Source organism: Hippopotamus amphibius, chromosome 8, assembly GCF_030028045.1.
Source record: "Hippopotamus amphibius kiboko isolate mHipAmp2 chromosome 8, mHipAmp2.hap2, whole genome shotgun sequence".
NCBI classification, from domain to species: domain Eukaryota; kingdom Metazoa; phylum Chordata; class Mammalia; order Artiodactyla; family Hippopotamidae; genus Hippopotamus; species Hippopotamus amphibius.
The window spans coordinates 26,336,280-26,363,891 of NC_080193.1; the positions used below are offsets into that span (position 1 = coordinate 26,336,280).

Here is a 27,612-nt window from a genome sequence, read left to right on the forward strand (position 1 = left end):
CCCACCGCCACCCCGATCAGGCTCGGGCCACACTAACCACAGGGCCAGTCCCCCTCCAGGACCTGGACTGGGCGGCTGACCGCCTCTGCTCTGCTTCCCGCACAGCTCACACGCGGACACCAGGTGGCGCTGTCGTCCATCAGCTACATCGGCTGCTCGCTGTCCGTGCTCTGCCTGGCCATCACGCTGGTCACCTTCGCCGTGCTCTCGTGAGTCATTGTCTGCTCTGCCCCGGGTCCCAGGAGGTTGGGCGGCTTCGTGCAAATGTCAGTGCCACCCCTGCCCCCCTCGATTTCCCTTCTGGCACTTGTAGTCAGGAGGCGGGACATGCCAGCCCCTGTTTAGATTCTGCAGTCTGTGTGTGACAGCTGGATGGCTGTTCCTCGATTACCTTTTCTTTTGAGATCTGGGCTGCAGCGAGGGGGCTCTGGGTGCTGGAAAAGAGAGAGGGCAGAGGAAGGGCTGTGGAATTGGAGGGCACCCGGCTTGATCTAACCTGGAAAGCTCTGGAAATGTCCCCAACCCACAGGGCTTTCTTGCCTCAGGCCAGGTGAGAGCCAGAACTGAGCACCTTCCCCTCACCCCCAAATGATATGAAACAGCCAGATCCTTATGGGGCTGGGCTGCGGGAGGCTCCCAGGGGTGAGAACACTGGAGGGCCCCTGCCTCCCTGCCAGCTGAAGCCACGTTGTCCGGTCAGAGCTTGAGGGGACCCCTGCAGACCCCGGAGTGGAGGCTGGTAGATCAGTCCATCCGTGGCCCTTTCTGAACTGGAACAGAAAAATAAGATGAGAGTCGTGAGTCTGGGTGGACAGCTGTGAGGACATGTTTGCACACTCACTCCCCTCAGGGCTGCTGGGTCTCAGAGGAGAGCATTTTACTCACACCTGGATGGACCTCACTCTCTGGGGATGCTCAGGAGTTTATCTGCCCCCTGCCTCCTTCCTCCGCTCCCGGGGTTCCTCCTGGAGGCCAGCACCCCTCCTCGCCTGCCCTGTTCCCTGAGGCCATCCATCACCTGGGTGGTTCTGTGGCTGGGGGTCCCCAGGTGTTTTTGGTTGGGGGGATGCAGCAATGTCAGCAGGAGAGGCTGGTGGCTTCCCCAGGTGCTCTAGGGGCGGGGGGCAGGGGTACACACTGGATGCAGGAGCTTCTGGTGGCATCTGAGCCAGGTGAGAAGAGGCAGATGCAGGTTTGGAGGGGCCCCAGCTTTAAACTCAGGACGTTCCTTCTTTGATTCCCTCGTTCTTCAGCTATTTCCTCAGCTGACTCAGGTGAAGTCGGCTCTGAGGATGCAGCTGTGCCCAAGACATGAAAACACACCTGGCTTGGGGTGGGGTAGGGGTGGGCGGACAATGAGTGAGGATGTGGAGACCTGAACGCACATCTTCACAGCCGTCCGAGCGCTGAGAGCAGTTCAGAGAGGAGGTGGGGCTCTTTCAGGCTCAGGAAGTTCTAAGGGGAGACCTGTGAAGGGACTTCACTGCAGAGGAACAGCTGATGCAAAGGCCCGGAGGCTGGAGTGGGCTAGTGGAGGTTTTGGAGAACCAGAAAAGGGGGTCTGTGAGCAGGGGAAGGAAAGAGCTGAGTCAGGCAAGGGTCAGGCCCTGGGTCATTTCCAAGAGTAATAGGGAGCCATTGAAGGTTCACAGCCAGGAGTGACAGCATCCGGGCGGGCTTATCAAGACCTTGCCCTTGGAGGAGCGGTATGGGGCAGCCGCGGCTGACCCAGTGCTTCTCTGCCTCCAGCTCGGTCAGCACCATCCGGAACCAGCGCTACCACATCCACGCCAACCTGTCCTGCGCCGTCCTGGTGGCCCAGATCCTGCTGCTTGTCAGCTTCCGCTTCGAGCCAGGCACGGTGAGTGGGCCCCCTCGGTCCTGCGGGGTCCACTGTGGGCCTCCCTCCCTCCCCCTCCTCCCTCAAATGTCACCAGGGGTGTCACCTTCTCCTGCTGGTTTCAGTTCAGAATTCAGACCACCAGATAGCCAGGCTGTGGTTCGTCCAGGAAAGACAGGGAAGATAACAGGCGTAAGCTGTCTTCCCTGCTCAGCATCAGTCTCTGGAATGAAGACACCTATGGCCCCGACCGCGTGCTGGGCACTCAGCTGAGGGCTTACGTAGATCCACTCAGTTAATCCTCATAACAAGCCCACAAGGCGGTGCCACCATAACCCTCCTGCTGTAGATGCCAGACTGGGGCACGAGGGAGTTTCAGCCACTCACCCAGGGTGACCTGACAAGCGCTGACCGGGGCCTGACCTCGTGCGGTCTTGCTGCAGACACTGCCCTCCATCCCTGCTCTGACTGCACACAGCTGCATCCCCTCCTCCTGCCAAGGGTGGGCACTCTCCGCAATGGGACTGTGAAGACCCAGACCTACCTTTTTCCTGCCTTTTGTATCGGGCGGGTTGTGGGGGGGTGGTTCTCCAGGGACCTAGGAAGTCTTAGATCTCATAGAAAGTAAAAAACTGAAGCCAAAATGACCCAGGCTTGGGTGACGTGGGTTGATGAGAAGCAGAAGCAGAGACGTGCTTGCTCTACACCAGGACAGAAGGGGAACCCAGTAGTATAAGTCAGTGGTCCTGGGATGCAATCACAAATGGCTAATGGGAGATGAACTCTATCCCACAAAGTGAGGGTCAGCAGAACATCTTGTCCTCACTGCCTGGCAGGGTCCTCAGCCCCCTTGCCTGTCCTGGGGCTGCTGCCTAAGGAGAGCTCTGCCCTCCTCTGCTTGCAGGTTTAGGGGTTCAGCCAAATGTCTAAGAAGTTCCTGGCTGTGCCGTGGACATAGGAGGCCGGCAGCAGCCTCCTTCTCTCCTACTGGATGCTTTGCAAGCTCCACATCGCACGGGGTTTTCTTAAAATGCAGATTCGGGTTCCGTAGGACCTGGTATTCCTATTTCCATCAAGTATTCAGGTGGTGCTGAGGCCACCTGCCCATGCTGCCCTGTGAGGGGCGAGTTCCCACTGCGTGATGGCGGCAGGTGGGGAAGCAGTGCAGGTGTCCATCACCCAGATGGTGACCCCAGGGACCGGGAGAATCTCGCTCTCAGAGCCCATGTGTCTCAAATCCCAGGCAGGGCTCTGAGTGGTCCTGCTCGAGTGATCTGCCCATTGGATGACCTCTGTGGCAGACAGGAGAGGTGACAGTGGTGGCCGGTCTCACCAGAGCCTCTGTGTGGGGAGGGGCCGCTCCCCACACGAAAGGGGCAGCTGGTCTTAGAAGATGCAGGATCACAGGTGCTGGGACCCCCAAAATAATAGCTGTGTCCCATATTTGTATCTAAATTTTAACACAGCCTGATGAACAGAAACACAATATTTCAGCAAACTGTTCCTTTTTTTTTTTTTTTTTCCTGAGAATTAACTGACCAGGACGCCTTGGGAGGACAAGACATGGAGCCCCCATAGAGACGCTTGTTCTTGGTTTTCATAATTGTTCTCCTCCCCAGGCTCCTAGTTTGCGAGCCCTTTTATCCGAGCTTAGGTGTGGGTGGCTGTGAACTCACAGAGACCAGCGGAGGGGGGGATCTCCGATGGAGGCTCCCTGGGTGACTCTGAGTCCACATGGCTGAGCTCGGAGTTGTGGCCAAGACACTAGGAGCAGGAGGGACCAGCAGCCCCTCACTGCCGTGACCAGGGGAGTGCCGTGCTGAGCAGGCGCCTACCCTCACCCGTTCATCAGAGGGTGGGCAGGTGGGCCTTCTGCATCTCAGTGCCGGAGAAGCCGGAAGGAACAGACATACAGGTAGTTTGTGCATCTCTGTTTATCATACCTGTGGAGAGTAAGGAGGGAAGCAGCTTTGTCACTCAAGCCTTTTGGCTCCAGGTAGGTAACCAACACCTTGAAATGGAGAACTGAAAATTCCTGAGTCTAGAAGTTTAAGCCACGTCACAGGCTGCTCTCTCTCTCTCTGTCCCTCAACACCCTTCCCCTCGTGCACTCCACTCTGCAGGCGTCCCCTCCCGGGCAAGGATGCTTCCAAAGCTCCAGGCTCCTCTCCGGAGGTCTGGAGGAAGGAGGGAAACCTGCTCACTGGCGGCCCCGCCCACCCTGGAACTCACACCATTGACCTGGCCAGTCACGTGCCCGCCACTGAGCCAATGCTGCTGCAGGGATGGGGATGTTTATGCCGATTGGCCGGGCATGATTCCCTGCCCTCTCATGAACCAATCACTGTACCTGGGAGGGATCTGGTGCAGTGATTGGCTGCTGTCTGAGTCACGTGCCCCACTCAAATCACTCAGCGGGGAAAGGCAAGAGGTGACTCCCCAGGAAGAAAATGAGGCCGTTAGTTTAGAAGGCACCGCCAGAAAATCGGTGCAAGGAGGTTGGGACAACAGCAAACTCCCACTGCTCAGTCCGCCAGAGAGGGCTTACCCTCTGTGCCATTGCTTTGATCCTAGACCCCGTGCCAGGTGCTGGCCATGCTCCTGCACTACTTCTTCCTGAGTGCCTTTGCATGGATGCTGGTGGAAGGGTTGCATCTCTACAGCATGGTGATCAAGGTCTTTGGATCGGAGGACAGCAAGCACCGCTACTACTATGGGATAGGATGGGGTAGGTGGGAATAGGGTTGGATGGGATAGGGTGGGATGGGATGTGGTGGGATGGGGATGGGATGGGGTAGGGCGGGATGGGATGGGGTAAGTGGGAATAGGGTTGGATAGGATAGGGTGGGATGGGATGGGGTGGGATGGGGATGGGATGGGGTAGGGCGGGATGGGATGGGGCTGGTGGGGATGGGATGGGGTAGGTGGGGCAGGTGGGTTGTGATTTCATCTTCATGGGACACACCTTGAAGAGGCCAGGAACTCTTAGGCTTGAACTTCCCCACATTCCTTTTCAAAAAAGTCAGTTCCCATGGGGAGTGCTTTGGAGTTCTCTGTTCTAATGGTTGGCTTCCCTCCTACCTGGGGAGAATCCCAGAGGCACATCTCTGGAGCCAGGGCAGGGACAGTGGCTCACTTTTCTTGGATGGACACCCTAGCTTTAGTGCAGGGCATTGGGTGAGGGCGGTAGCCTCTAATTTCACAGGATGCTGTGGAGAGAGGACAGTCAGGGCCCCATGTTCTCAGCCAGTCACACCTGGAATGGACCCTATCCCTGTAAGTTGTGGTTGGAGGGAGGTAGGAAACTTTAATCTCTTGGTTTCTCTTACCTGGAATAGCATTTCTGCAACGTGGTGCTGGAGGGAATGAGAAATGCTGGCAGCCTGCTCCAGGGAGATAATATTGGGCCCCGGGGCGGGGGGGAGGGGAGGAACCTGCCTCATTGGCCATGGCTGCCTGGAGTAGAGCAGGTTATAACCCAGCTGTCCCAGCCTCTCTATTTTACCCAGACTTAGTAGGTTTCCTCGAATAAATTTTTCTTCATTTGCTGCATGCCTTGGGAAAATTTGCAGAGACTTTAAATGGTTGTGTTTGTTTAAAGCTAATTTTCACCAGTTATGGTGGTCCATCATCCTGGGAGTCCCCTCCCCATCGACTTGACTCCTTTGTTCAGCATCCTTCCTGCCCATCCAGAGGAGGAGCCCTGGATCACGGGAGCCCCTGCTTCCTGCCAGAGTAATCGACACCTGGCATTCTTGCATTCATTATAAAGCATTAATCTGACAGCAGGGACCTGCTGCTCGTTTCTACTTTTCTTTCCATAGATTTAGTTTTCACGGTCCTCATGGTGCAGGAGGCAGATGTACATGTTACTTTGTGCTTTGAGCTGGCTGAGGTAAATTATTTGGGGATGTAGTGGAGGTAAGTTATGCACCCCTCCTGGCTTTCCTGGGGAGACTGGAGAGACTCACCCAGGCAATGTGGAGAGAGGAGACTCAGCAGCCACCTCCGAACTGGTGTGGCCTCCCAGGGGACGCCCTGTGGTCGCCAGTGAGGTCTCGTGCCCCACCTGCGGGCAGCTCGCCGTTCACGCTGCACTCCTCCTCACCTGGATGCCTTTGCCCACGCTGGCCTCTCAGCACGAATGTCCCCTTCTCTCCCTTTTCCCCTTGGTGAGCCTGGCTCAAGCATGACCTTCTCCTTCCATCCTGCCTTGATTCCCTGAGAGCTGAGGCTTGCTCCTACCTCTGACTTCTGACTTCATTTAGTAAGGATTTGCAGGACGCTACAGGTGGCCAACCACCGGTAATGACTAGTTTCTTTATGGAAACGGTCATAGAGTTTAGAGATGTGTACACACACACACACACACATGCACACGCACACACACCATAGCCACAGCAAGGACAGTTGAAAGGAATTAAAAGTGTGGAATTTGTCTCTGCAGTGACAGGAGCCATCTCCTTTGGCTCAGGTTGGAGGTGGGTGTCATAATCCAATCTAGCCATGAAGGGTCTCTTCTTTGGTCTGCACAGTGTTGGAGAAAAAAAATGAATGATTCGGCAATATTTAAAAATGGAGAGATTTTACATAAAATGATAGCGTGCTTTTGAAAGATGAGGTGATCTGGGAACGCTGAGTGTCTGTGCCTACTTGACAGAATTGGATGTGACGACTGCGTGGTTTTTGATGCCAGCGTCTTCCCTGTGTGTGTCTGAGTGTGTGGCTTCTGTCAGATGCTCCCCACAGGTGGAGGGCTGGGCCAGCTTCCAGCAGGGCTGCCGCCTGTCTCCATGTCAGCGTCCCCTTAAGTGATGTCATCAGGACTCTGAACTGTGTCCTTTCTTATGATTGGGTTAGAATTGACTCTGGGCCTAAGTACATACAGTCTGCAGGCCACTGGCCTCTCTCTACCTGCAGTTATTAATTAGGAAAGAACTGCAGGCTGACCCAGGGCCCTGGGAGATCACGCTGCAGGGAGGGTCCTCCAGAGAGAGGTCACTTCCCTGGAGATTCTCACCCTGATCTTACCCCTTCCTTCACATGATATCATTTCGTGAAACTCAAGGACTGTGTTTTTAGCTGAGCTGGGATTGGAGGTGTCACATTAACAACATAGCTGAGGTTCTGCTGCATGTCAGGACCTATGCTTGGACTTGTAAGGTGGGTGAAATGTAATCTCTGTCCCCAAGGAGTCCCCTGGGACCTGGGAGAGCAGGTGAGTGATAAACAGTTGAGCGTTTACATGTTGGTACACCAGATAGGAATCTCTGACCACAAGCTCCAAGCAAACAAAATGTCACTTGCTTTATTTTTCTCTGTTATGACTTCATTTCTTTTGTGAGTGTCCACTCATCTGGGGGTGGAAACTACATCATAGTTCATTCTGGACCCCACCTTTCTCTGAAGTTGGGCTGGAGAGGTGAGACCCCATCACCCACCTTCCTCACCCATCTACCCCCTCGCCATCTTCATCTCTGGTTTCTTTATCTGGGTTGGATGGTCAGCAAGTTCCATCTGTTGTTAGATGTCCCTCAAATCCTCACTCATGTGGCCAACCTAGCCCTGACTTTTGGATAAGGATGCTGAGGCCCAGAGAGGTCTAGTCTCACAGTGGAGGGTTCAAGAAGAGGATGCAGGGCTTAAAAAAAAAAAAGGGAGGTGACACAATGTCAAGACCTTGGGAGGTGCATCAGTCAGGGCAGGCCAGGTAATGCTGCCATAACAAGCAGCCTCCAACTCACATCGAGTGAAAACAACAGATTTCATTTATTATTTACACTGTGTGTCCTCTGTGGGCTGGGGCAGCCGGAGGGGCTCCGCTCAGGGCAGTCCCTCAGGAGCCCAGGGTGATGGAGAAGTTGCTGCCTTGAGCTGTTGCGGGTTGCTGTGAAAGAGAAGATGACCCAGGCGGCTGTCACCCTGGAAATTAAATACCTAGCTGATAGAGGCATGTGTCACTTCTGTTCACAACTCACTGTCCAGAAGGAGCCGACAGCCCCGCAGCTCCAGGGTGTGGAAGTGCAAACCTCCATGTGCCTGGAGCAAGGCATCCAGAATGTGGCACAGTGACTTCTCCTGGAGGATGGGCCACTTGTCTCCCGGCATTGTCATCTCTCCGCCCCTTCTCTGTCGAGACATCCCCACCCCCAGTTGGGTTTCATATTATCCATCCTCCTGGGGCTTTGCTCTGTGTGTCTGGGTTAATATTTCATAGCAACGCTTCTTCCGGTCGCTCCTCACATCACCCCTCCCTCCTTCCCTGGATCTTAGGGAGCAGCAGTCATGGAAGCACCAGTGTGGTCCCTCTGAAAGGTCACCACATTCCAGAGAGGTCACCTCTTGAGCTCCATAAAGTCGACGTCCGTATGTCAGGGCCAGAGGGACCCCAGATTGTCTGTGGAAGCAGGTCATGTGTCTGTGTGGGTTATGGGGTGTGAATTTCACATGATAGTAACAGTGGAAAAGCCATCGGAGTTGGTTAACAACAGTGGAGATTATTGTACAGAGACGGGCTTCATATATCAGTGCCTCCTTAATCACATCCATGGCCACAGCTCACGTGATCTTCATGGAAGCCTGATGGGGACTGTCATCTCCATTGCTGGAGTGAGAACGTGGCGGCCCAGAGAGGTTCAGCCAGGTCCCTGAGGCTGCACAGCTAGTCCAGGGTGGCTCTGGGAATAGAACCGGATGTCGTTCAGCTCCAAAGCCCAGGCTTTTCCCACTCGCCAGCTTCTCCATCCTGCTCCCACGCTTCTTATCCTGCTCACCCAGCCCCTGTGGCTCCTACAGCATGTTTCAGAGAAAGCAGAGAGTAGGGCCCACCCTCTCTCAGGCCCTCCCGGTCACTGCCCCGTAGCCTGCCCTCTGCAGGACACAGAGGGTGACTCAGGGGAAGCAGGGGCAAAGGAGCCTCAGCGTTGCTTTGGGGGTCATAGGAGACGTGCGTCAGCTGTGAAGGCAGAGAAAGAATCTTCGACTCCTGCATTTAACTTTGGGCAGCAAAGAGATGCCAGCCCCTGACGTGTGCCCCCGCTGTGGCCACGGTCAGGGGAAGGAGGTGCGGTGTTGGCTCAAAGCGAAGCCTCAGCCACCGAGTTTGAAAATCCATCCTCCCGGGCACCTCCGGTTCTTACTGCATCTTCCAGAACCCACCTGGGTGGGGCCCTGGGGACTCTCAGGGTACTGTGTGAAGCTGCCGGGCCGCCCTGTGAACCCAGACCCTGGGGACTCTGCGTGGTCCTGTGCGCACCTGCAGGGCCATCCTGTGGACCCGTCGCTCCCCCAGCACCTGCTCCTCCTACGCCCCGAGGCTCGGGCTTCCTCGGGAAGATGACGGGTGGGGGGAGGATCTTGGTGCTTGATGTCCCCAAGGCCCCTCACCATCTCAGGGCCTGTGTGATCCCCCCACCCCGAGTGAGCCAAGAAAAGGGGTTCCCTGCGATGTCTGAGGAAATTGAGGCTCTCAGAGAGCGGGCAGCGGGGGGGGGGGGGGGCAGCTCCTGGGCACCTGCCTTGTCCCCTGTGCCTCTGGGTCCATCCGGGCAGGAGGGCTGCAGCCAGAGGCTCCTACGCCTGGAAAGGCTCTGGCTGCTATGCGGTTGTGCACGCGGGTGGGAAACCCGAGTGTGACAGTGGGTCGGCGGTGAGAGGCGCGTTCCCTCCTGGCCCCCGGCCTGTCCACTTCTCCCCAGAGGTTGCTGGTCTCCTTTGAGGGCCCAGCGACTGTCTTGTCCAGACATCTTGTAATGCAGTCACACTATTCTGACATCAAGACAAAGTGTTTCAGAGATAGGATGGCTCTCCAGAAACTCCTTTTCGAGGAGATCATTTAAAACCGATCCTCAGAGGGGCCGGTGGGGAGCTGACCACGCCACCAGAGGTCGCAGGAGGGTTGCAGCCCTGAGGTGCCCAGGCCTGGAGCCCAGAGCAGGCCTCCCTCTGGGTCCTGGGGTCCTGGAGCAGATCTCCCGCGGGCGGGGCAGGCCCGACCAGAGGGGCACAGAGAGCCACCTGTTCTAATGTATCTCCCCGCCCCCCCCCCGCCCTTATCCTAGGAATCTGCAAAATGCAGTGTCCTGGCCAGGAGCCCTGTCTCCCGCCCATCCTCTGGCGGGGGGGGCGGTCAGCGGGTGGAAAGGGAGGCTCTGCTGTCTCTCCCCTCCCTCTGCAGGGGAGCAGAGGGAGAGGCTGTGCTCAGGGCACGGATCACACAGAGGCCCTGGGGACGCCGCTTCCCTAGCAGCCAGAAGGGTGTTGTTTTCAGATGTAGAATCAGATTCATCGCAGATCTGCCCTAGAATGCACACGTGCGTGTGTGCGCGCGTGCGTGTGTGTCTTTGTTTAGACTGTGAGTTCTTGGAGCCTAGCGGCTGTTCTGTGTCCTCAGCACTTAGCACGGTGCTTTGTACACATCAGGTATAAAACGAATAAATGAATGAATGAGTCAGAGGAGGCTGGAGCGAGCTAATAACAATATTCTGCTCTCATTTTCTGCAGGTTTTCCTCTTCTGATCTGTGTCATTTCAATAGCCTTTGCCATGGACAGTTACGGAACAAGTAGGAAGTAAGTGAGGGGTGATCCCCGTGTGGGCAGGACTCCCGTGGGGAGGGGCAGGGTGAGGGTCCCCATGGCAGTGGTCTTGCTGTGTTCTTCTGGGGGAGGGGTCTGTCCAAGGCTGACCTCCTCCAGCTCTGGCAGTGAAAAAAAGGCCTGATAGGGTGAGAAAGATTCCCGGCGGTGCTCCAGGTTTCCTCCCACCTTGGAACTAGCATGGAGCGGGTCTGAGTGCCTCCAAGACTACGTGGCTGGTACAGGTTTCTTTATTTTTTTGAGATTTTTAAAAATTTATTTATTTAGTTCGTGAGTGTTGGCTGCATTAGGTCTTTGTTGCTGTGCACGGGCTTTTCTCCAGTTGCCGCGAGGAAGGCTACTCTTTGTTGCAGCGTGCGGGCTTCTCATTGCGGTGGCTTCTCTTGTGGCGGAACATGGGCTCTAGGCACGCGGGCTTCAGTCGTTGTGGTGCACGGGCTTCGTTGCTCCACGGCACGTGGGATCTTCCAGGACCAGGGCTCGAACCCGTGTCCCCCGCATCGGCAGGCGGATGCTTAACCACCGCGCCACCAGGGACGTCCGGTCCAAGCTTCTGATGGGAACTTTTCACCCACGTGATTTTCCTAGATGCTCAGTGTGGTCACCTCTAGAGCCCAGTTCTGTGTTGAGCCCTTTCTTGGGGTGGTCAGCAGGTGCCTAGTACCTAAGAAGTCCCATTAACTTACAGCCGAGTGAACGTGACTGTGTGAGTAAGGGCGGTCCCGTGTGCCCTGGCAGGTGGGGCCCAAGGTTCGCGCAGCGGGGGCAGCAGCAGCTGGGACTTTGGATGGGGTAGACCTCATGCCGCCATTTTGAAACTGCAGCTGGTGGGTCCACAGCTGAATCAGGAAGAGGCTGGGTTGGTGCTCACGTTCCAGAAAGTTGATTTCCTCTCCTCCCCAGAGAAAAAGGCTTTAGCTCAGCCGTCTTTAGGAAGCTGCCCCCCTCTCCTCAGCCAAGCTGAGGATCCACTGAGTGAAAGAAACCATGGAGAGAGTTTAAGAAGCAAGAGAGGGAGTTAAACACTGTTACAGCTTCAGCCTGAGATCATTTCTCAGCTGAGTTGCTAAAATGGGAGGAATCTGGCATTTTCTACTTTTAGGGCAACAATTTCCTGAAGATGAGGCATTTAAAGAAGGCACTGTCTGAATGCATATTGAAATGAGAATGATTAAACAACCATTGTTCTGGCCCATTCCTTGCAAGCCTGCGTGGTATCCGAAGTCAAGGCGCTAATTAAAAGAAGAAACTTCTTCTCAGACACATCGCATTGGCATTTGTTCAGTGTCTTTCCATCTGGGAGTGTGCAGATGCTGGGCCGCCCACAGCGTGCCTCAGCTCCAGGGGCTGGTTCTGATATAAGCCTCTCACCCACTCACGTTCCCGAGAGCGAGGCCGCCCCAGCAAAGGTCCGGAAGCTCATGAGTGTCTGGGGAGGACAGGGGATCTGAAGATCCTCAACATTCTGCACGAACATGGTGGAAAGGACAGGCTTCCTCTGCCAGAATCCTCACCCTCCCAGGGAGCCTGGGTGGGAGCTGCCCCTTTGCAGTGGGACCACCAGACTCTCAGTGTGTTTCCAAGTTAAATGCCGCGTCCTCAGATGGGAGGCTCTTCTCTCCAGGCTCTGGGTTCCAGGTGGGAATGAGCCTCTTACAGGTGCTGTCACCTGTGTGGGGCATTTCGCGTCGCCTGGTCCAGGAGGTCTCAGGGGAGGACCAGGGGCAGAAAGGCAGGGCGCAAGTGCATGGACTTGGGTCCACTTACCTCCCTGGGCTGTAGCCTCTTCCTCTGCGGAGTGGGCCTCAGGGGTACCATGGGGTTATGGGAGACGATGGGGCTCCTGGGTTTGCAGTGCTGTCGGGGGTGGGGGTGGGAGCTGTGCTGGGAGAGAAGGTGTGAGTGAGTGACCAGGTGGCCCCACAGGGACGTCCGTGTCCTGTGTCAGTGAGGATGCACCGTGCACCTCCCCAGATCCTGGTGCATGTGCCGGGCTCCTGGGACTGTCCCCAGATCCAGGGAGGTGACACGTCCCAGGGACCCCGGGCTCTTGGTGGTTCTGAGGCTCTGGAGAGAAAAGAGATAGTAAAGGGGCTGGCGGTCCTGCCTGAGTTCCTGGAATCAGGTCTTGGAAGCCAGGAGCAATTTCATATCCTCAAACCGGACCCTGCTTCCCAGATGAGGCGTCTCTGGAAATCAGAGCCATGGCTGGGATCCACTGGGACCTTTCCTCTCTGTTGCGGGGTGGGGCGTGCATTGCTGGGAGGTGGAACTGACCAACAGCTGATGAGCAGATGAAGATGGTCGGTCCTGTGTCACATGATGTCTCCTCACTCCTTGAACCCTGCTACAGAAGACACTAATTAAGTCAGTATTTGAAATGCTTTGAAAGAAAGCTGGCCCCTGGCAAAAGCCTGTTTATTTATTTATCATAGTAAAATTAAAATTTCCTTTGGATTTTGGCTAAACCCTTCGGAGATTGCGAATTTTTCCACTAACGAGGTGACCTGTAAAAGCCTTCTTTTCCCCAAGCCAGTCTAGAGACCTGGAACAGTCTCCCCAAAAGCGGGAGGTGTGAGGTCACGGACAGGATACAGACGTGTTTGTCAGGGTGAACAATGTTACTGTGACTGTGCCCCCGCGTCATCCCTGTGCTGTCCTGCACGCAGGGCCCCAGCGCCGGGACAGCTGGGGTGGTGCAGTGAAATAACCTTCTGCCTCCCTCCACAGTTGCTGGCTGTCGCTCGGGAATGGTGCCATCTGGGCCTTCGTGGCCCCGGCCCTGCTCATCATTGTGGTACGTCCCCTCCCCTGCGGGCGCGGAGCTGGGCTGGGGAGGGGCCGGAGTGGAGGAAGCCCTGGGCTTTGTGGAGGTGGGGCTGGGGCCCCTGAGGGCACGTCCTTAGTGGGGCAGCATCGGTCCTGTGACAGCCCCTCTTGGGGGCAGTGACCAGAGCCTCACTTCCCTGAATGATACTTGCGAAGTTGGGCCGTGTTTTCCGGTTTAATGCACATCCGTGTCAGGCCCTCGGTGCTTTTCGTGCAGAAGCGGCAGGGGTGGGTGTGCATCCAGGAGGGGCAGGGCAGACCTCGTGGGTTCTTTTCCTTCCTGATGCTCTTCCATGATTTCCTCACATGCACGTCTCCGTGGTCAAGGGGATGCAGGGTCCAAGGCTGCATTAGGAAGTACTTGTCAAAGTCTCCTGGGAGCCACATGTAACAGAGTCCCTGTGATTACAAGGGACAGAAAACCCTACTCAGAGAGGTTGACAGAGATGGGGATTTATGAGTGCACAGTCAGGAACGTTTGCCGTGGCTGCTGGGCCCGGGGTTCAGAGGAGGTCATCTCCACGTGTTTCTGGCTCCCCACCTCTCAGCTCTGTTCTCCTGTACGTTGGCTCCATTCTTAGACAGGTTGCCCGGACGCTGGTAAGAGAATCTAGAACTGCACAAAATTCTAATAACTGTCATGGGGAAAAAAAACTCCCTTGTTGTTCTTGCTATCGTTCTACCGACATGTCCCACAAAATCCTGGGATCAATTGTCTTCATTTCTGATGCGCCTGGCTTGGAACTCTGCCCATCATGGGCCCCTCACTGAGGCCAGAGCAGCACAATGCTCTGATTGGCCAAAGGACTGGAATGCGCTGATTGGCCAGCCCTCCCTGTGGCCAGAGGAATGAAACGCTCTGATTGACCAAAGGACTGGACTGCGCTGATTGGCCAGACCTGGGTCACAGCTCTAACCCTGGGTCCTTATAAGTATAAGGAAGTGGTTTCCTATGAAGGTATTTACCATTAACAGTAAAGGCTCAAATTTACAGAGCATTCTTAAGGTGTTTTTACATTAAATCTCTCTCATACATGCCCTTAAAATAGCTACTTAAAGAGATGGTAATTTCTATTTTATAGAGGGGCAAATTAAGGTGCAGGGAAAAAGTAGAATAATAAAATCCTGGCCTGTGATGGCAGCTGTATTAGTTGAGGTGTCCCCTTCCTCTCCTCCCCACCCCCTTCCAGTCACCCTCCTCCACTTGTTCTCTCTGCTCTCGCTTCTCTCCAGGGGCTAGTAAACCAGCTTGAGCAACTTGAGTAGAAAAAGCTCAGTCCTGGGAAATACAGGGGAATCAGGCATGGCTGGTTCCAGGCCCTCAATGATGTCAACAGGTATCTCCTACTCAGCCCATGGCCCCATTGCCTCCTTGCTGGCTCCATCTCAGGAAGGCTTTCCTTGTGGGGGGGACATAATGGAGCTGGTCCCCGACACATCCTCCAGCTCTGTAGTTCAGGGTGGGGAAGGAGGCACTGTTCCCAGCAGTCGCAGTAGAAGTCCTGGGGCAGATTCTGATTGGCTCCCATGGCTCAGGTGTCAGTTCCAGAGCCAATCACTGAGGCTGGGTTGGAGGCAGATGATTGGTCATGCCCGAGTGACATGACTAGCCAAGGGCAGGGTTTATTATTTTATCCCCCTGAACTCCATGGGCTGGAGGTGGGGATCTGCAAAAAGCCCCGGGGGAAGGGGGCTGTGGGAGACCGGGGTCAGTGTCCTTGCACCCTGCTCAGTATCAGGGTGCTGAGCCTGGCTGGGGTCTGGTCAGAGGTAAGGTACTGCCCTGCTGTCCCAGTCTGGGCATCTCTCCCCACAGGTGTTGGGGGCTGACATCAGGACAGCACCCCCATCCCTCCCGCCTACCCTCTGCAAATCCAGAGAACACACTATCCACACCCTTGGCTGCGACCCCAGCACATGCTGTCCACAACCTCTCCCCCACCCCACGGAGTGGGACCAAGGCCAGGGTCATTGCCACCAAGGGTGCTGCCTTTGAAGGACGTTGAGCCCCCCCAGGTGAGCCTGATACTGAGGGTGAGGGAAGGGACTCCAGCCACAGACACTGGAGCCTTTGGTGTCCTCATTCATCACCTACCCCATTGGGTGTCCACCCTGATGGCACATGAACTATTCTCTCAATCCTAATGACAGACCCAACTTTCTGTATCACCAGTGATGGCTGTCAGAGGATGGACTTGGTTGGAGAGGGCCTGTGGATGGCACTGAAGCCCACTGCTCCTGATTCCCCTCCACATGGATCTTTGCTAAATATTGTGAAGCCAGCCCTCCTTTCTCTCACCCCCCTGCTCCCTTCCGCAACTGCTGATTTGAAAGCTTCTTTTTTGACTTTGTTCCAAATTCAATGTCACTGACTGAGGCCATGAGCCCTGCTGGTTAATTAGAAACATATCCAAAGGAAGATGCCTAAAGATGTGGCTTACTCCTTCTTAATTAAAATTCTACTCAGACATCCTCAGGCCACACGGAGGTGCAGCAGCATCTTCCTGGTGAAGGGTTTCCAGAGGGGCAGAGTGGGGGGCATCCTCACGGTGTCACCGTCTGTTTGGGACCCGAGGGCAGGCGGGCGGCGCCGGCCCCACACGCGATGCCCTCGTTCAGGCTGCATTGACCCCACTGCCCTCCAAGCCCATCTCCTGCAGGGTGACGTGCGCTGGGGGTGGGGGGGCATCCACAGGGACAAGCAGGAGAGGGGGCAACTTCCTTCCTGCCATGCAGCCCTGCAAGCCTCCTGGGTCCCCCGTGGCCCCATCGCCGGGCCTCTGTGCCAGAGAAGAGGCCGGGCTGTGCTCCTGGCTCTGCGGGGCTTGTGGGCCCACTGGGCTCCCTGTAGGATCCAAGTGGGGCTCTGGTGGGAGGGGTGGGTGACAGGGAGATGTGGGGTATGTGTGGGTGTCAGCCTAGCGTGCCCCCATGCCACTCCCCTCCTGCCCTCGCAGTGCCTGGGGGGCGGGTCTGGATGGACGTGGACCAGGCTCAGAGGGAGGGTGGGGAGGGAGGCCAGGAATGCACCCCCCAATCCCTCGGGCAGGGCAGCGGGTGCAGGGCTGCTCCGTCCCCCACGGGCCACACTCCTGTCAGCAACACCAGCCCAGCCCTGGCCACAGCCTCCCTGGGCCCCTGACGCTGTCCCTCTGCCCTCAGCTCCTTCTGTCCAATGGGAGCTGGTGTCCCCGGCACCCTGTGAGCCCTGACCATCCCTCAGGTTGCTGGCTCCCTTGTGGCGCTTGGATGTTTTCTTTCTTTGTCCATCGCAGATGGTCAGAATCACACTGCTGTGTTACCTCTGCAAGAGAAGGGGGCACTGCGGTCTCTGCCAGTCCAGGGCGATGGTGCACCTGCTCTGGAGAGATCTCCTTCCAGGAAGGGCTGCCGGGTCGGGAAAGGGATGGCTCTGTGGTCTCAGGGCGTCCATCCTTTGCATTAACTCCAAGCTCTGAATACAGGCCCAGGTTCTTCCATCAACTGCTTTCAGGTGAGGGAGGTGGTGCGTTGTTGTGGTGATGTGTCCCTGAGCTTTCAATCCAGGCTTTCCCCTGTCCCAGGGCTGTGTGAGGACCGTCTGCAGTCACGTTACACCCAGCCTTTCGCAGGATGACCCCGCGTGCGCCCTCCCTTCCTGCTCCTGGGGTCGGGAGGACCATTCACCTTGTCACCCAAATGGAGACACAGGCTGAGATCAGACTCCAGTCTCCTCGACAATTAAACCCTCCGGGTCAGAGCACGGACGTGGGAGGGCTGGGAGGGAAGTAACTGAGTGTGTAGGTCCCCCGTCCCTGTTCTCTCCCTGTGCTGACTTCACCCCCAGATCTGCAGGACCCGGCAGCATCGCCCCCTCCCAGACTCCCCAGTGATCTGGGTGTTTCATCTGACTTTGGTCAGTGATAGCAGGGGATCCGAGGCTGCCCTGCCTGGATCTTTCTCACCAACCCTCACAGCGTGGGGCCCAGCAGCAGGGGCCCCGCATCCCATGTCTTCCGGGCTTGCTGGAGGCTGCTGTCCTTCCTGAGGGGCCTCCACCTCACCCCAGCCCCCCTCCTGGACACCAGCCATCCGCCCGTGAGGACTGCAGTTCTCACACTTGTTAGTGATGGAACCACTGGGGAACTTGGGAATGGTTCTCTCCTGAGCCCCACCTCCGAGGTTCTGGGTTTACTGGACCTGGGCTCGGGCCTCTCAGAGCTCTGGGGGAAGTCCTGGGCGGTCAGGAGCGGGGCGTAGATTGGAAGCGGTCAAGTGCAGGGTCAGCCGGCTGCAGCCGATGGGATAAATCCTGCGCAGGCGCACAGGTACTTATTTACAAACTGCCTGTGGCGGCTATCACGCTGCAGCCCTTGAGTTTAGAGAGGCTGTGAGGCCTGAAAAGCCAAAAATACTTGCTCCCTGGCCTTGAGAGAAGAAGCATGCCGGGGCCGGGGGATTCAGTGGAGGGGTCCTGAGATCCAGCCTCTCTGACTGTCAGGGCTCACGCTGGCGGGGTGGGGGTGGGGGGCTCCTCTGAGGACCCTGCGTTGTTTCCCATTGTTCCCAGAGCCCCCCTGAAGACAGCAGGTTTCAGGATCACAAGTAGGGCCTGTCCCCGTTGTGTTACCATGTGCCAAGCTCTGTTTAGGTGCCCTTCCACGTGAGTCCGTGGGAAAGAAATGTCTGGACGGATGCACACGAGATGGGCTTCCCCGGAGAGGGGTTCGTGTCTGGGGGATACATGCTTGCACATCTTGTGCATTTAAAAACACCCATGTGTCACGTGTATCATTTTAAACTAAAACACTTTGGAAAGGTGCATGTCTGCATCAGGGCGTGTGGTTTCTGTGTGTCCCAGTGAGATTGGTCCTGGAGGGGCAGGAACCTGGGGGACGGGGATGGCCACTGTGGCGCCTGCTGGGCCCAGTGTTGGGGGGGGAAGAGCAGAACTGAGCCACTTCCCGTAACAGCTCGCCTGTCACCCTACTGCCAAATAGACACCCTCAACTGTCCCTTTATATATTGTTCTCCCAGATTATGAAGGGACACAGATGTCATTTCCTGGGCAACTCCGGTGAGGAAGAATGCAAACATGCCCACGGGGCCAGCAGGTTTTACAGAAGCAGGGATGCCATGGGCCACAGGGGCCACCTTAGCCTGAGCCCTCCAAGGGGCTTGCTGGCCCCACCCGGGAGAAAACCTCCAAGTCAGGGCAGAGAAAGAGTCTGGAGTTTTAAAATCCTCCACTCACCTGGGGAGAAGCCAGGGTGGTTGTGTAGGAATACAGGTACATAAATAAAGGTATGTAGAAATGGATCCAGTTACCGATTCCTAAAAACAGATGTGGACACGGGTACAATTACAGTTACAGAGACACAGATACAGAATCATAAATACCTATACGGACGTAGAAACAGGTACAGATATAAACTGCAGCATTTACTATGTCTTTATGTGTGTCTGCATGTATAACCTTTCACTGTGAAATTGTGGACATATCCTGATGATTTTTCACAAATACCCGAGTGGCCCTGAGTCCAGTCAAGAAACGGATCGTGGTTCCAACCCCAGGAGTCCTGCCCAGTGGTTCCCTCCTCCCAGCAGAGGTCCCCAAGGTCTTGAGTGTATATCCTCCCTCCACCTCTCACCTCTTTTTTTCTTTTTTTTTTTTCCTGAGATGCAGCCCGTGAATTATTGGTTTAACATCTGTCATAAATAGCTTATTTGCTTTTCTAATGTGGAGATACTTAGTTGATGAGATACCCAAGATTCGAGATTCATGTTACAAACGCCTCACCCCAGGGCCTCTCCCAATTTGCAGCCAGGCACAAGCCAGGGCGAGTGAAATGGAGTGAGGGGCCAGGCCCGCTTCTGTTTGGTATTTTCTTGAAACCTCAGATTTGTTTCCACCGCAGCCGCCGTCTCCCACTTAATTGCGCATTGATGCAGGATCAGAGGTTAGCAGCACTTGCTCTTGTAATGCCTTGCAAACGTGATTGTCTTACCAACGCGGGGGAAGCGTGCACGCCAAATGAAATCAGACAGGCCTGGCTGAAAGACAGGGGAGATAATGAACCCCTGCAAAAGCTTTTCAGAGACGGGCATGATGGTGAATTGTAACAGCCAGTCGTGCGGGCAGCTTAACTATTATGAACCGCTTCCTTGTGGGTTTTAAATACAGAGGCCAAGAAATAACAAAAGACCTGAACTCGAATTAGTCACTTGCAGCATTTCTGTGCCTATGAAGCAATTTCCTATAACCTGATCATCCATACAGTGGCCACATCACAGAGCCTGTGAACAGCAGCCTGAATCTCCTGGGTCCCACTGGAGAGGTCTGGGCCAGAATCCCAGTTCAGCCTCCAGCCAGCGAAGGGAGAGGTGGTTGTGATGAGACCTCTGGGGCCATGTGGGGTGTTGGGTGTGAGACCTCTGGGGTCACGTGGGGTGTTGGGTGTGAGACCTCTGGGGCCATGTGGGTGTTGGGTGATAAGACCTCTTGGGTCACCCAGGGTGTTGGGGGTGAGGCCTCTGGGGTTACGTGGGGTGTTGGGTGTGAGGCCTCTGGGGTCACCTGGGGTGTTGGGTGATGAGACCTCGGGGGTCACCCGGGGTGTTGGATGTGTGGCCTCTGGGGTCACCCGGGGTGTTGGGTGTGAGGCCTCTGGGGTCACCTGGGGTGTTCAGGCTCCTCCCCAGAGGCTGCCTGGCATCCATCTCCCAACTTCCGGTCTCTGTGACTTCTCCATCCCCTTCCAGAATTATTGGAACACTTCACGATTAAGTCTCTCTTCCTCCTGAGCCCAAGGACATCACTGAGACAGTCACAGGAAAAGGGATTGACGTTAGTTCCCTTTTATAATTTAAGTAATTTGATTTTTGAACATTAAAACACATGGTTAAAAATTTGAAAGCAAAGCTTAATAAAACATATGAATAGTCTCTGCCCAACTCTTTCTCTCTGCTCCCTGGTTTCCACCTGCCCCCACCCCCGAACAGACGACCCCTGATGCTAACTTCTTGTGTATCCTGGGGGTGCTGTGAAGATATAGGCAGATATAAGTATACAGTCACCTCATTCCGTGTCTTTTCCACCCAGTGTGTGCTGGAGCTCTGGCTTTATCAGCACGGGAAGAACTGCCTTGGTCCGTGATGCACCCACAGAACAGGCTGCCACAGTGGCCCCCAAACCTGCTCCCTGTTGGGAACAGTCCAAATTGTTTCCAGTCTTTCTTGTTACAAACAAGGCTTCAGCTTTGGCCAGTGTGTGAGAAACCCAGGATATAAATTCCCAAAGTGAAAGAGGTAGGACTTGCACATGGAGGACCTCAGTAAATGTTCTCCCCTCAGAATGCAAGGAAGCATGGAAAAAACCCACGCATTTCAGAATTCTAGAAATCAACCAAAGGCATAGAAACTGGCAAGCATTTAATCACAAAAAATCACTGAATCTCAGTGAGAGCAGCAGGGTCTGTGGCTTTTAATTGGCCACTGGGGCCCCACGTCCCAGCTCCGTGACGCAGCTGTTGCCACTGGAGGCGGGGACAAGTTTCCTTCCAGGCACAGGTGCAGCGCCTGCCTGACCTCATAACAAGCTATTCGTAGACTCCACCCAACCTCAGTGTCTGGAATTGAAATTCCCATTCTTGAAGCGGCAACCAGTTTAGTTCTCTGGCTTTGGTCACTAACCCAATTGAATGGATGTCCCTGCATTTTCACACCAAGAGCCCGGCGTCCGTGCTGGCTGCCTCTTTCTTGTCTGCTGAGTGTGACTTTCCTGTGGTTGTAACGGGGTCAGCCAGTGCAGGGGTGGTGGGGCGGAGGGCCCTGGCGCTGCTGAACATCTCCATCTGCCAGCTTCTCCTGTCTCCCCTGACCTCGGGAGACTTCCATCATTATCCTCACTTTACAGGCGAGAACACGAGGGCTAATGAGGTGGCCCGACTTTCAGAAGCCAAGCTGCCGGGTGTGGAGGTGGTCAGTTAAGATGCCCACTGACAGCATCTGTTCATTGTTTGTTATAAAGGCGAGGAATTCAACCTTTACTCACATATTGTGATGGTACAAGCAAGGGGTTAAACAGGCAGAGATGCCAGCTTCCCAGGGCTCCATCCCACAGAACAGTAAGGACAGGATGCCTCACTGCTGAGAGGGTTCTGAAGGAGAGGCTGCTTCTGAGTCGTGGACCCTGGAGCCAGGGAGGAGGAAGTGGGAGCAGGGCTGGGAATGGGAAGAGCACTGGATCCTGAGGCATAGTGGGGAGAGGTGTCTGCAAGGCCCCTGAAATCAGGGGTGTCAGCAGAGATGCTTTGGAAAGGCGTCGGGCTGAACCCCCAGAAGGAGGCCTCAAATGTGGGTGTTCAGGCTGGGAACGCAGATATGTGTGCGGTGTGTCCAGTCAGGCTGGGAGGGACCTGAATCCCCGCCTGCAACTCCCTTCAGAGCCTGGGATGCTCTGCTGTGTCCCAGGTCTGGTGTGGGGAGGGTGGTTTTCCCTGTGAGGCCTGCCAGGGAAGCCTTTGTCCTTGCCTGTGGTCGGGCCTGAAGGTTCACACATGGCTAGGAGCTCGGCTCCTCACTGACTCTGTAAATGATCTCAGAATTTTTCAAATACAAGGGAGAGGCCCCTAGCCACAGCACAGCCCCCGAATCCAGCTGTGGACCCTGTAGTGGAAGGAAATCGGGGCATGGGGGTGGGGGTGGAGGTGGCTCCCTTCCCCTGCGGTCACCTGCCCGGTCAGGCTCCTGTTCAGGACCCTGGAGAGCTGCCCACGGGAGGGGCCAGGTTGTGCTGGAGCCTCTGCTGCAGACCCTCCCAGCCCCCCACCCAGCCCCCAGACCCCAAGGGGAGCTTTCCTAGCAAGGAGGGAGCGTTGAGCAGAAGATGAAGAATCCCACAGCTGTGGACCTGGGGTGGGGCAGGAAGTGACAGCCAGGCTGTGCTGGCGGCTTTGCAGCACAAATTGCAACATGTTATCTTTCCAATGCTCAGATTGCACTGTGGATGTTACTACTCTTTCTGATTAAGTGGAGAAACTGAGGTTCAGAGGATTTGTAAGCCACCCAGGGTCACACGCGGGGAGCACATGGTGAAAGGGGGTTGGAACCAGCTCCGTCTGATTCTGAGGTTCATACCCTCCTTGTCTTGGTGCTGAGTGGAGGGATGCTTTCCTCCATGTGCTCCTGGGGACTAGCCCTGGGGTGTTTGGCTGTCCTTTCTCAGTGTCACAGATGTGGGGTCCCGGAAGGCAGTCTTGCCAGTGGTCTGTGCAGGTAAAAGTTCAAAGACATGTCTTAGATTTCTCCCAGAGACGCCCCCTGTGTGCTTGGGAAGCCCGGCTGGGGGGTGGGCACCGCCAGGTGGACGGGGATGGCCTGCAGGTGTGGCTCCAGCACTCACCTCTCTCCTGTGCTTCTCATGCAGGTCAACATCGGAATTCTCATCGCAGTGACCAGAGTCATTTCACAGATCAGCGCCGACAACTACAAGATACATGGAGATCCCAGCGCCTTCAAGTAAGCTGGACCCTGGGCTGTCAGCCGTGCCCCCCACCCACAGAGGCTGCTCCGGGGGTAGCAGTGGGGCAGGCCACACTCCTGGACTCGGTTGGTGTCCTCATGATGTCACGAGGAGCATGGCACTCACATCCCATCAGTCTCTGTGACCAGGACCAGCCCCCTTTCCCAACTCGCTGCCCCCATCTGTGAAAGAGGGGGGTTTATTAGATGCTGTCCCAGAGACCACTTCACCCCTAGGGTGAGAGGAGCTTGCGGTGGGGCCCAGAGGAGGGTTCTGGAGCCCGACTGCCCTGCCTGGGTCAGTCCTGCCTCAGCTCTACCATCTGCTGGGACCTTGTGGGCTATTCAACCCCTCAACGCCCTGCTTTCCTCATCTGTGTGATGGGGCTTACAGCGGCCGTCTTACAGGTTGTCCGGAGGAGGGTGGAACTTCCTGACCTGCTCTGGGGCTGGTCCTTCTGCAGGAGCAGGTGTCTCATTGGGGGGGGGGGGTGTCCCAGGGAGTGTCCCACCCACATACGCGCTACCTTCTGGGATTTCTTCACCCCATTATTAAGGCTTTACCGATTGCAAATGACAGAAAATCCAACACAAACTGGCTAAAACAAAAGGCGTATCTATCGATACAGGCAACCATAACTCCAGGAGTGAGTCTAGAATGGCTTGGTCCGAGGGATCAAATAATATCACCAGGACGCAGTTCCTCCTGCATTTCTCAGCTCCATGTGCTCTGTCGGCTTCACGCTGAGATGGACTCTGCCTCCTGGTGACAAAATGGCTGCAACAGGACATTCAAGTCCAAGGGAAAGTGTATCTCTTTCCCCAATAACCAGACAGAGGTCCTGAGCCTGGAGATTGAGACACATACCAGAACACATGCCCATCCATGAATCAGTCACAGTGGATGGAAATTACCAGTAACCCCGGCCTGAGTCACATGGTCCATCCTGGCTCTAGGGTGCAGTCAGCAACCCCAAACCATGGGGACCAGGAAGTGGGGGAGGTGGCCCCTCACAGGGAATTTAGGGGCTGTTATGGAAACAGGGCACAGTTACCAGGTAGCTGACATTCTGTAAGTTACTTTAGCTACACTGTATCGCTTCTGATCTGAAAGGGAAAACAGTAAATATATCAGCAGCAAATCGATAAGACAGTTATTCAGTAATGAATTCCAAACACTGTAAAGGAGCCTGACAAGTGGCTCCGGCCCTCTTGGGCTTTTTCAGCCCCTGGAAACCTTGGAGATGCTCCTGGGTCAGGGTCACTTCCCTTCCTCTTCCATCAGGGAGAACAGGCTGTGCTGCTACGTGAGGGGGCCCATCCCCCAGCCCATGGGGGCCTGGCCCAGGAGGAACCTGACCCTCCCTCACCCCAACCTCAGCCTCCAGGCCCTCCTCTCGGCCCGCAGGGCCCTGGTCTGTGTCCAGCACCGGCTCTAGCGGCCCAGTGTGACCTGGCACCCGTGGGACCCCTGGCCTTGCTGCACCCAGAGCAGCCCGGGTCTCACCCCACACCTGCCCGGTCTCTGCCCCCTGCCCCCTCTTCACGCACTGTGGCCCCAGCAGGCAGCTGCGCCCACCGCCCGTCTCCTCTCCGTGGGGACCTGGTCCCCGAGTGGAGGCTGCCACGAGGGAGGTGGGGGCTGGGCATCGCAGGGGTGTTTCCGTGTCTCCATGGAACCACAGATGGCGCATGGCCGCTGTGCCCTCCTGGGTCCAGTGTCCTGCACGTGAAACGACGGCCCAGGGACCGACCGTTTGGACAGGGTCCTGCCCGTCTCTATGGACAGACCCCTGACTCTCCGACGTTGCCCAGCACACCCCCTGCACCAGCTCCTCTTCACATGGCCGACCCGGACCTTGGTGGCCTCCTCACGCCCTTCTCAGTGTCATTAGAGTGACAGCCCCCCCCCCGGCTGGTGAAGCCGGAGTCCTGGGAACCAGTGGGAAGATGCAACAGGGCCTCCTGGGAACACTCCCGGCTCCTCCTCTTGATTTAAATCTAGTCATTTCCTTCCTGCCCAGCACTCCATGCTCAGTGACTAAAGTGATGAGATGCTTCCTCAGCAGCCTTAGCAGGGCTGCCTTCCGCCTGCTTTCTCATCTCTGTTTATTGGTCATGATTCCAGATTCCCCAGAAAGCAGCAGAGGACATTCAGTTTTCCCAAGTGAGATCCAGGGCCTGGGGGCAGGGAGGGAAGCCACAGCCAGGTGGAGCTGCCCTTGGACAGAGGACCCAGGAAGTGGAGCCCCAGCCAGGCTCCGCCCCTAGGAAGCAGGGGGCGTGGCATCCATGTCCCCCACCTGCCCAGCCCCCTCCCCTGTAGGGACCCTGCTCCTTCTACCTTTGACAAGGGACCTGATGGCTCTGGCCATGTTAACAAGTCCTCAGAGGGCCTCAACTAGAGGAGTTCCCCCCAAGATTTTATCATTTATTGCTTTTTTTTTTAAGTTCTTTATTGGAATATAATTACCTTACATTCTTGTACCAGCTTTTGAGGTACACGAAAGTGATTCAGCTGTATTTATACATGTATCCCCATATCCCCTCCCTCCCGCGACTCCCTCTCACCCTCCCCGTCCTGGCCCTCTAAGGCATCACCCATCATCCAGCCGATCTCCCTTTGTTATACAGCAACTTCCCACTAGCTATCTATTTTACAGTTGGTAGTGTAAATATGTCTATGCTACTCTTTCACTTCATCCCAGTTTCCCCTTCGCCCCCCACCCCCCCAAACTGCTTTATTTTTAAAGTAAAAATGAACCATCTCTTTAAAAATAGCACATTTGGTACCTATTTCTCAGCAGCTGCCCCTTTCAATTATGGATTTTCTAGGATCTAAAGATTGAACCTGCATCATTCATGATATTTTGTTTCCCAGGTTCAGGTGTTTTATTTTAACTGTATTAACATTATGAAAACACTTGGGCGGCAGTTTCTCTGAGAGCTGTTGTGTGGGGACCGCCCTTGGTTTTTCAGGGATTTGCCACCAGGAGCTGGCAGTGCCCGGTGGGGGGAGCTTGGGCTTCTGACCAGGAAGCTCCTTAGGGTCGGTATACCTCCTCCCACGAGGGACTGGATCCGTGTGCGACACTTCCTGAGAGTCCGCTGGTCCTGGCGCTGTGCTGGCTTTAGGGCTGCAGAGATGCGGAGTCCAGCCTTTAGAGAACTCGCCGCCTAGTGCGGGAGAACATGCCGGTTACTTCGTGGGGGGATGAGGGCCGTGGCAGTTGCTGAGCTGGGCAGCAGGGCTCCCATCAGTCTCTAGACTTTTTTGTAAAGATCACGTGCACAACCCCCCATTCCCACCCCCCTCCTCTGAAACTGGAAAGCTGAGCTGTTTCAAGAGTCAGGATACACTGGGCCTCATTTAGCGTACAAGAGTTTGCAGGGTGTGTCAGAGACAGCCAGGACTTAGACATGGGCACTGCCTCCACGCTGGCTCTGTTCTGGGCTCTGCAGACACTGGGGGCCCGAGATCCTTCTCCCCCAGGAACTCACATTCCAGCCTCAAAGGTTGATGCTGCAGGTGCTCCAGCTCTGGGTGTGTCTCCCACCCACCTGGGCTCCTCTCCTCTCCTCTCCTCTCCTCTGTGGGCACCTAGGATCACTGTTTCTATCAGTGTCACCACCAGCTGGATCAGGGTGGTCATCCCGAGTGTGCCCAGAGGACATGCTGGCTCCCGGGTGCCCAATGCCAGCTGCAGCCTAGCAGGAGCTGGCCTGGCGGGGACCCTGTCTTATATGTCTGGGGTGGTCAGCTCCCCACCCAGGTCTGCAGGGAGGAGCCAGGTCTCATTCCCAGTAGGGGCTGTGTCTGCTCCCATCTGGAAGCCTCGCATCTGGGCCCACCCTGCCTGCCCACCACCCGGAGTGGCCATCCCTGTTTCTCTTGCAGGTTGACTGCAAAAGCTGTGGCCGTGCTGCTGCCCATCTTGGGAACCTCGTGGGTCTTTGGCGTGCTTGCTGTCAACAAACAGGCCATGGTCTTCCAGTACATGTTTGCCATCCTCAACTCCTTACAGGTAAGGGCCCGATGGACTGTCAGCTTTGGGAGTGGATGTGGAGAACAGGCTGCAGAAGGGAGGCCCTGTGCTCTGTTCCTTCCACACACATGCACCTGTGAACCTCTAGCATGGGGGTGTCCCTGCAGCCCGAGGTCACAGGCATGGATGGGTCCCACACCAGTGTCTCTGAGCAGACAGGGCCTGCAGGACCCCATTCACAGCAGGGCTGCCTCGTCCTCCCAGGCAGTGTCTGTGGAAGATGGTCAGCATGTGGGCACCTCCTGAAAGGGACACGGGGGTGAGAGGTGGTGCTGGGGGTACCTCAGGTTCTGAGTTCTCACCTGCCCTCTGCATGGAAGGACAGGAAGGGTAACAGCCTGGAAACCGGAGACTTGGGATGCCCAGAGCCTGAGTCCCCAGACCCACAAGCCCCCAAAGGAAGGGTGGAGGTGGGTGGCCATCACCACATACAGCCCACGCAGCCCAGCTGAAGGCTGAATCCTGGCTCACGTCACCGCAGCCCACCCCGGCCCTCACCGTGATGTTCTTGCTGTGTCTGGGTCTTCACGACCAGCGACTGTATCAGGCTTCTAGTTTGTAATAAGCCCCCTTGCATGGTTTCCTCCTGGCTGTTTATAATGAAAGGTGATAGGTTGTCCTGGCTGCAGCCCTACATACCCCAGGTCCTGGGCTCCTCATTTATCCTCTGTGTCCCATAAAGTTTCCTCCTCCATAAAGTGGGAACAATAAAAGGACCCACTTCGTGGGGCTGCTTGTAGCCCGAAGTGAGATGACTCCCGTGGAGCGTTTGCCTGGTGTGGACACGGAGGAACAGGCTC

The 27,612-nt window shown here is 55.9% G+C and overlaps 1 protein-coding gene across 2 annotated transcripts in view; it reads left to right on the forward strand.

Annotated features, from left to right (window-relative positions):
* The window catches only part of ADGRD1 (adhesion G protein-coupled receptor D1), a 151,771-nt gene that overhangs the window by 118,717 nt on the left and 5,442 nt on the right, over positions 1 to 27,612 (forward strand). For both annotated transcript variants that reach the window (XM_057745437.1, XM_057745436.1), the window contains 7 exons: positions 106 to 209; positions 1,750 to 1,861; positions 4,415 to 4,568; positions 10,343 to 10,409; positions 13,167 to 13,233; positions 22,672 to 22,763; positions 26,665 to 26,791. In XM_057745437.1, the coding sequence (XP_057601420.1) occupies positions 106 to 209; positions 1,750 to 1,861; positions 4,415 to 4,568; positions 10,343 to 10,409; positions 13,167 to 13,233; positions 22,672 to 22,763; positions 26,665 to 26,791 (723 nt within the window). The remainder of the gene's footprint in view (positions 1 to 105; positions 210 to 1,749; positions 1,862 to 4,414; positions 4,569 to 10,342; positions 10,410 to 13,166; positions 13,234 to 22,671; positions 22,764 to 26,664; positions 26,792 to 27,612) is intronic.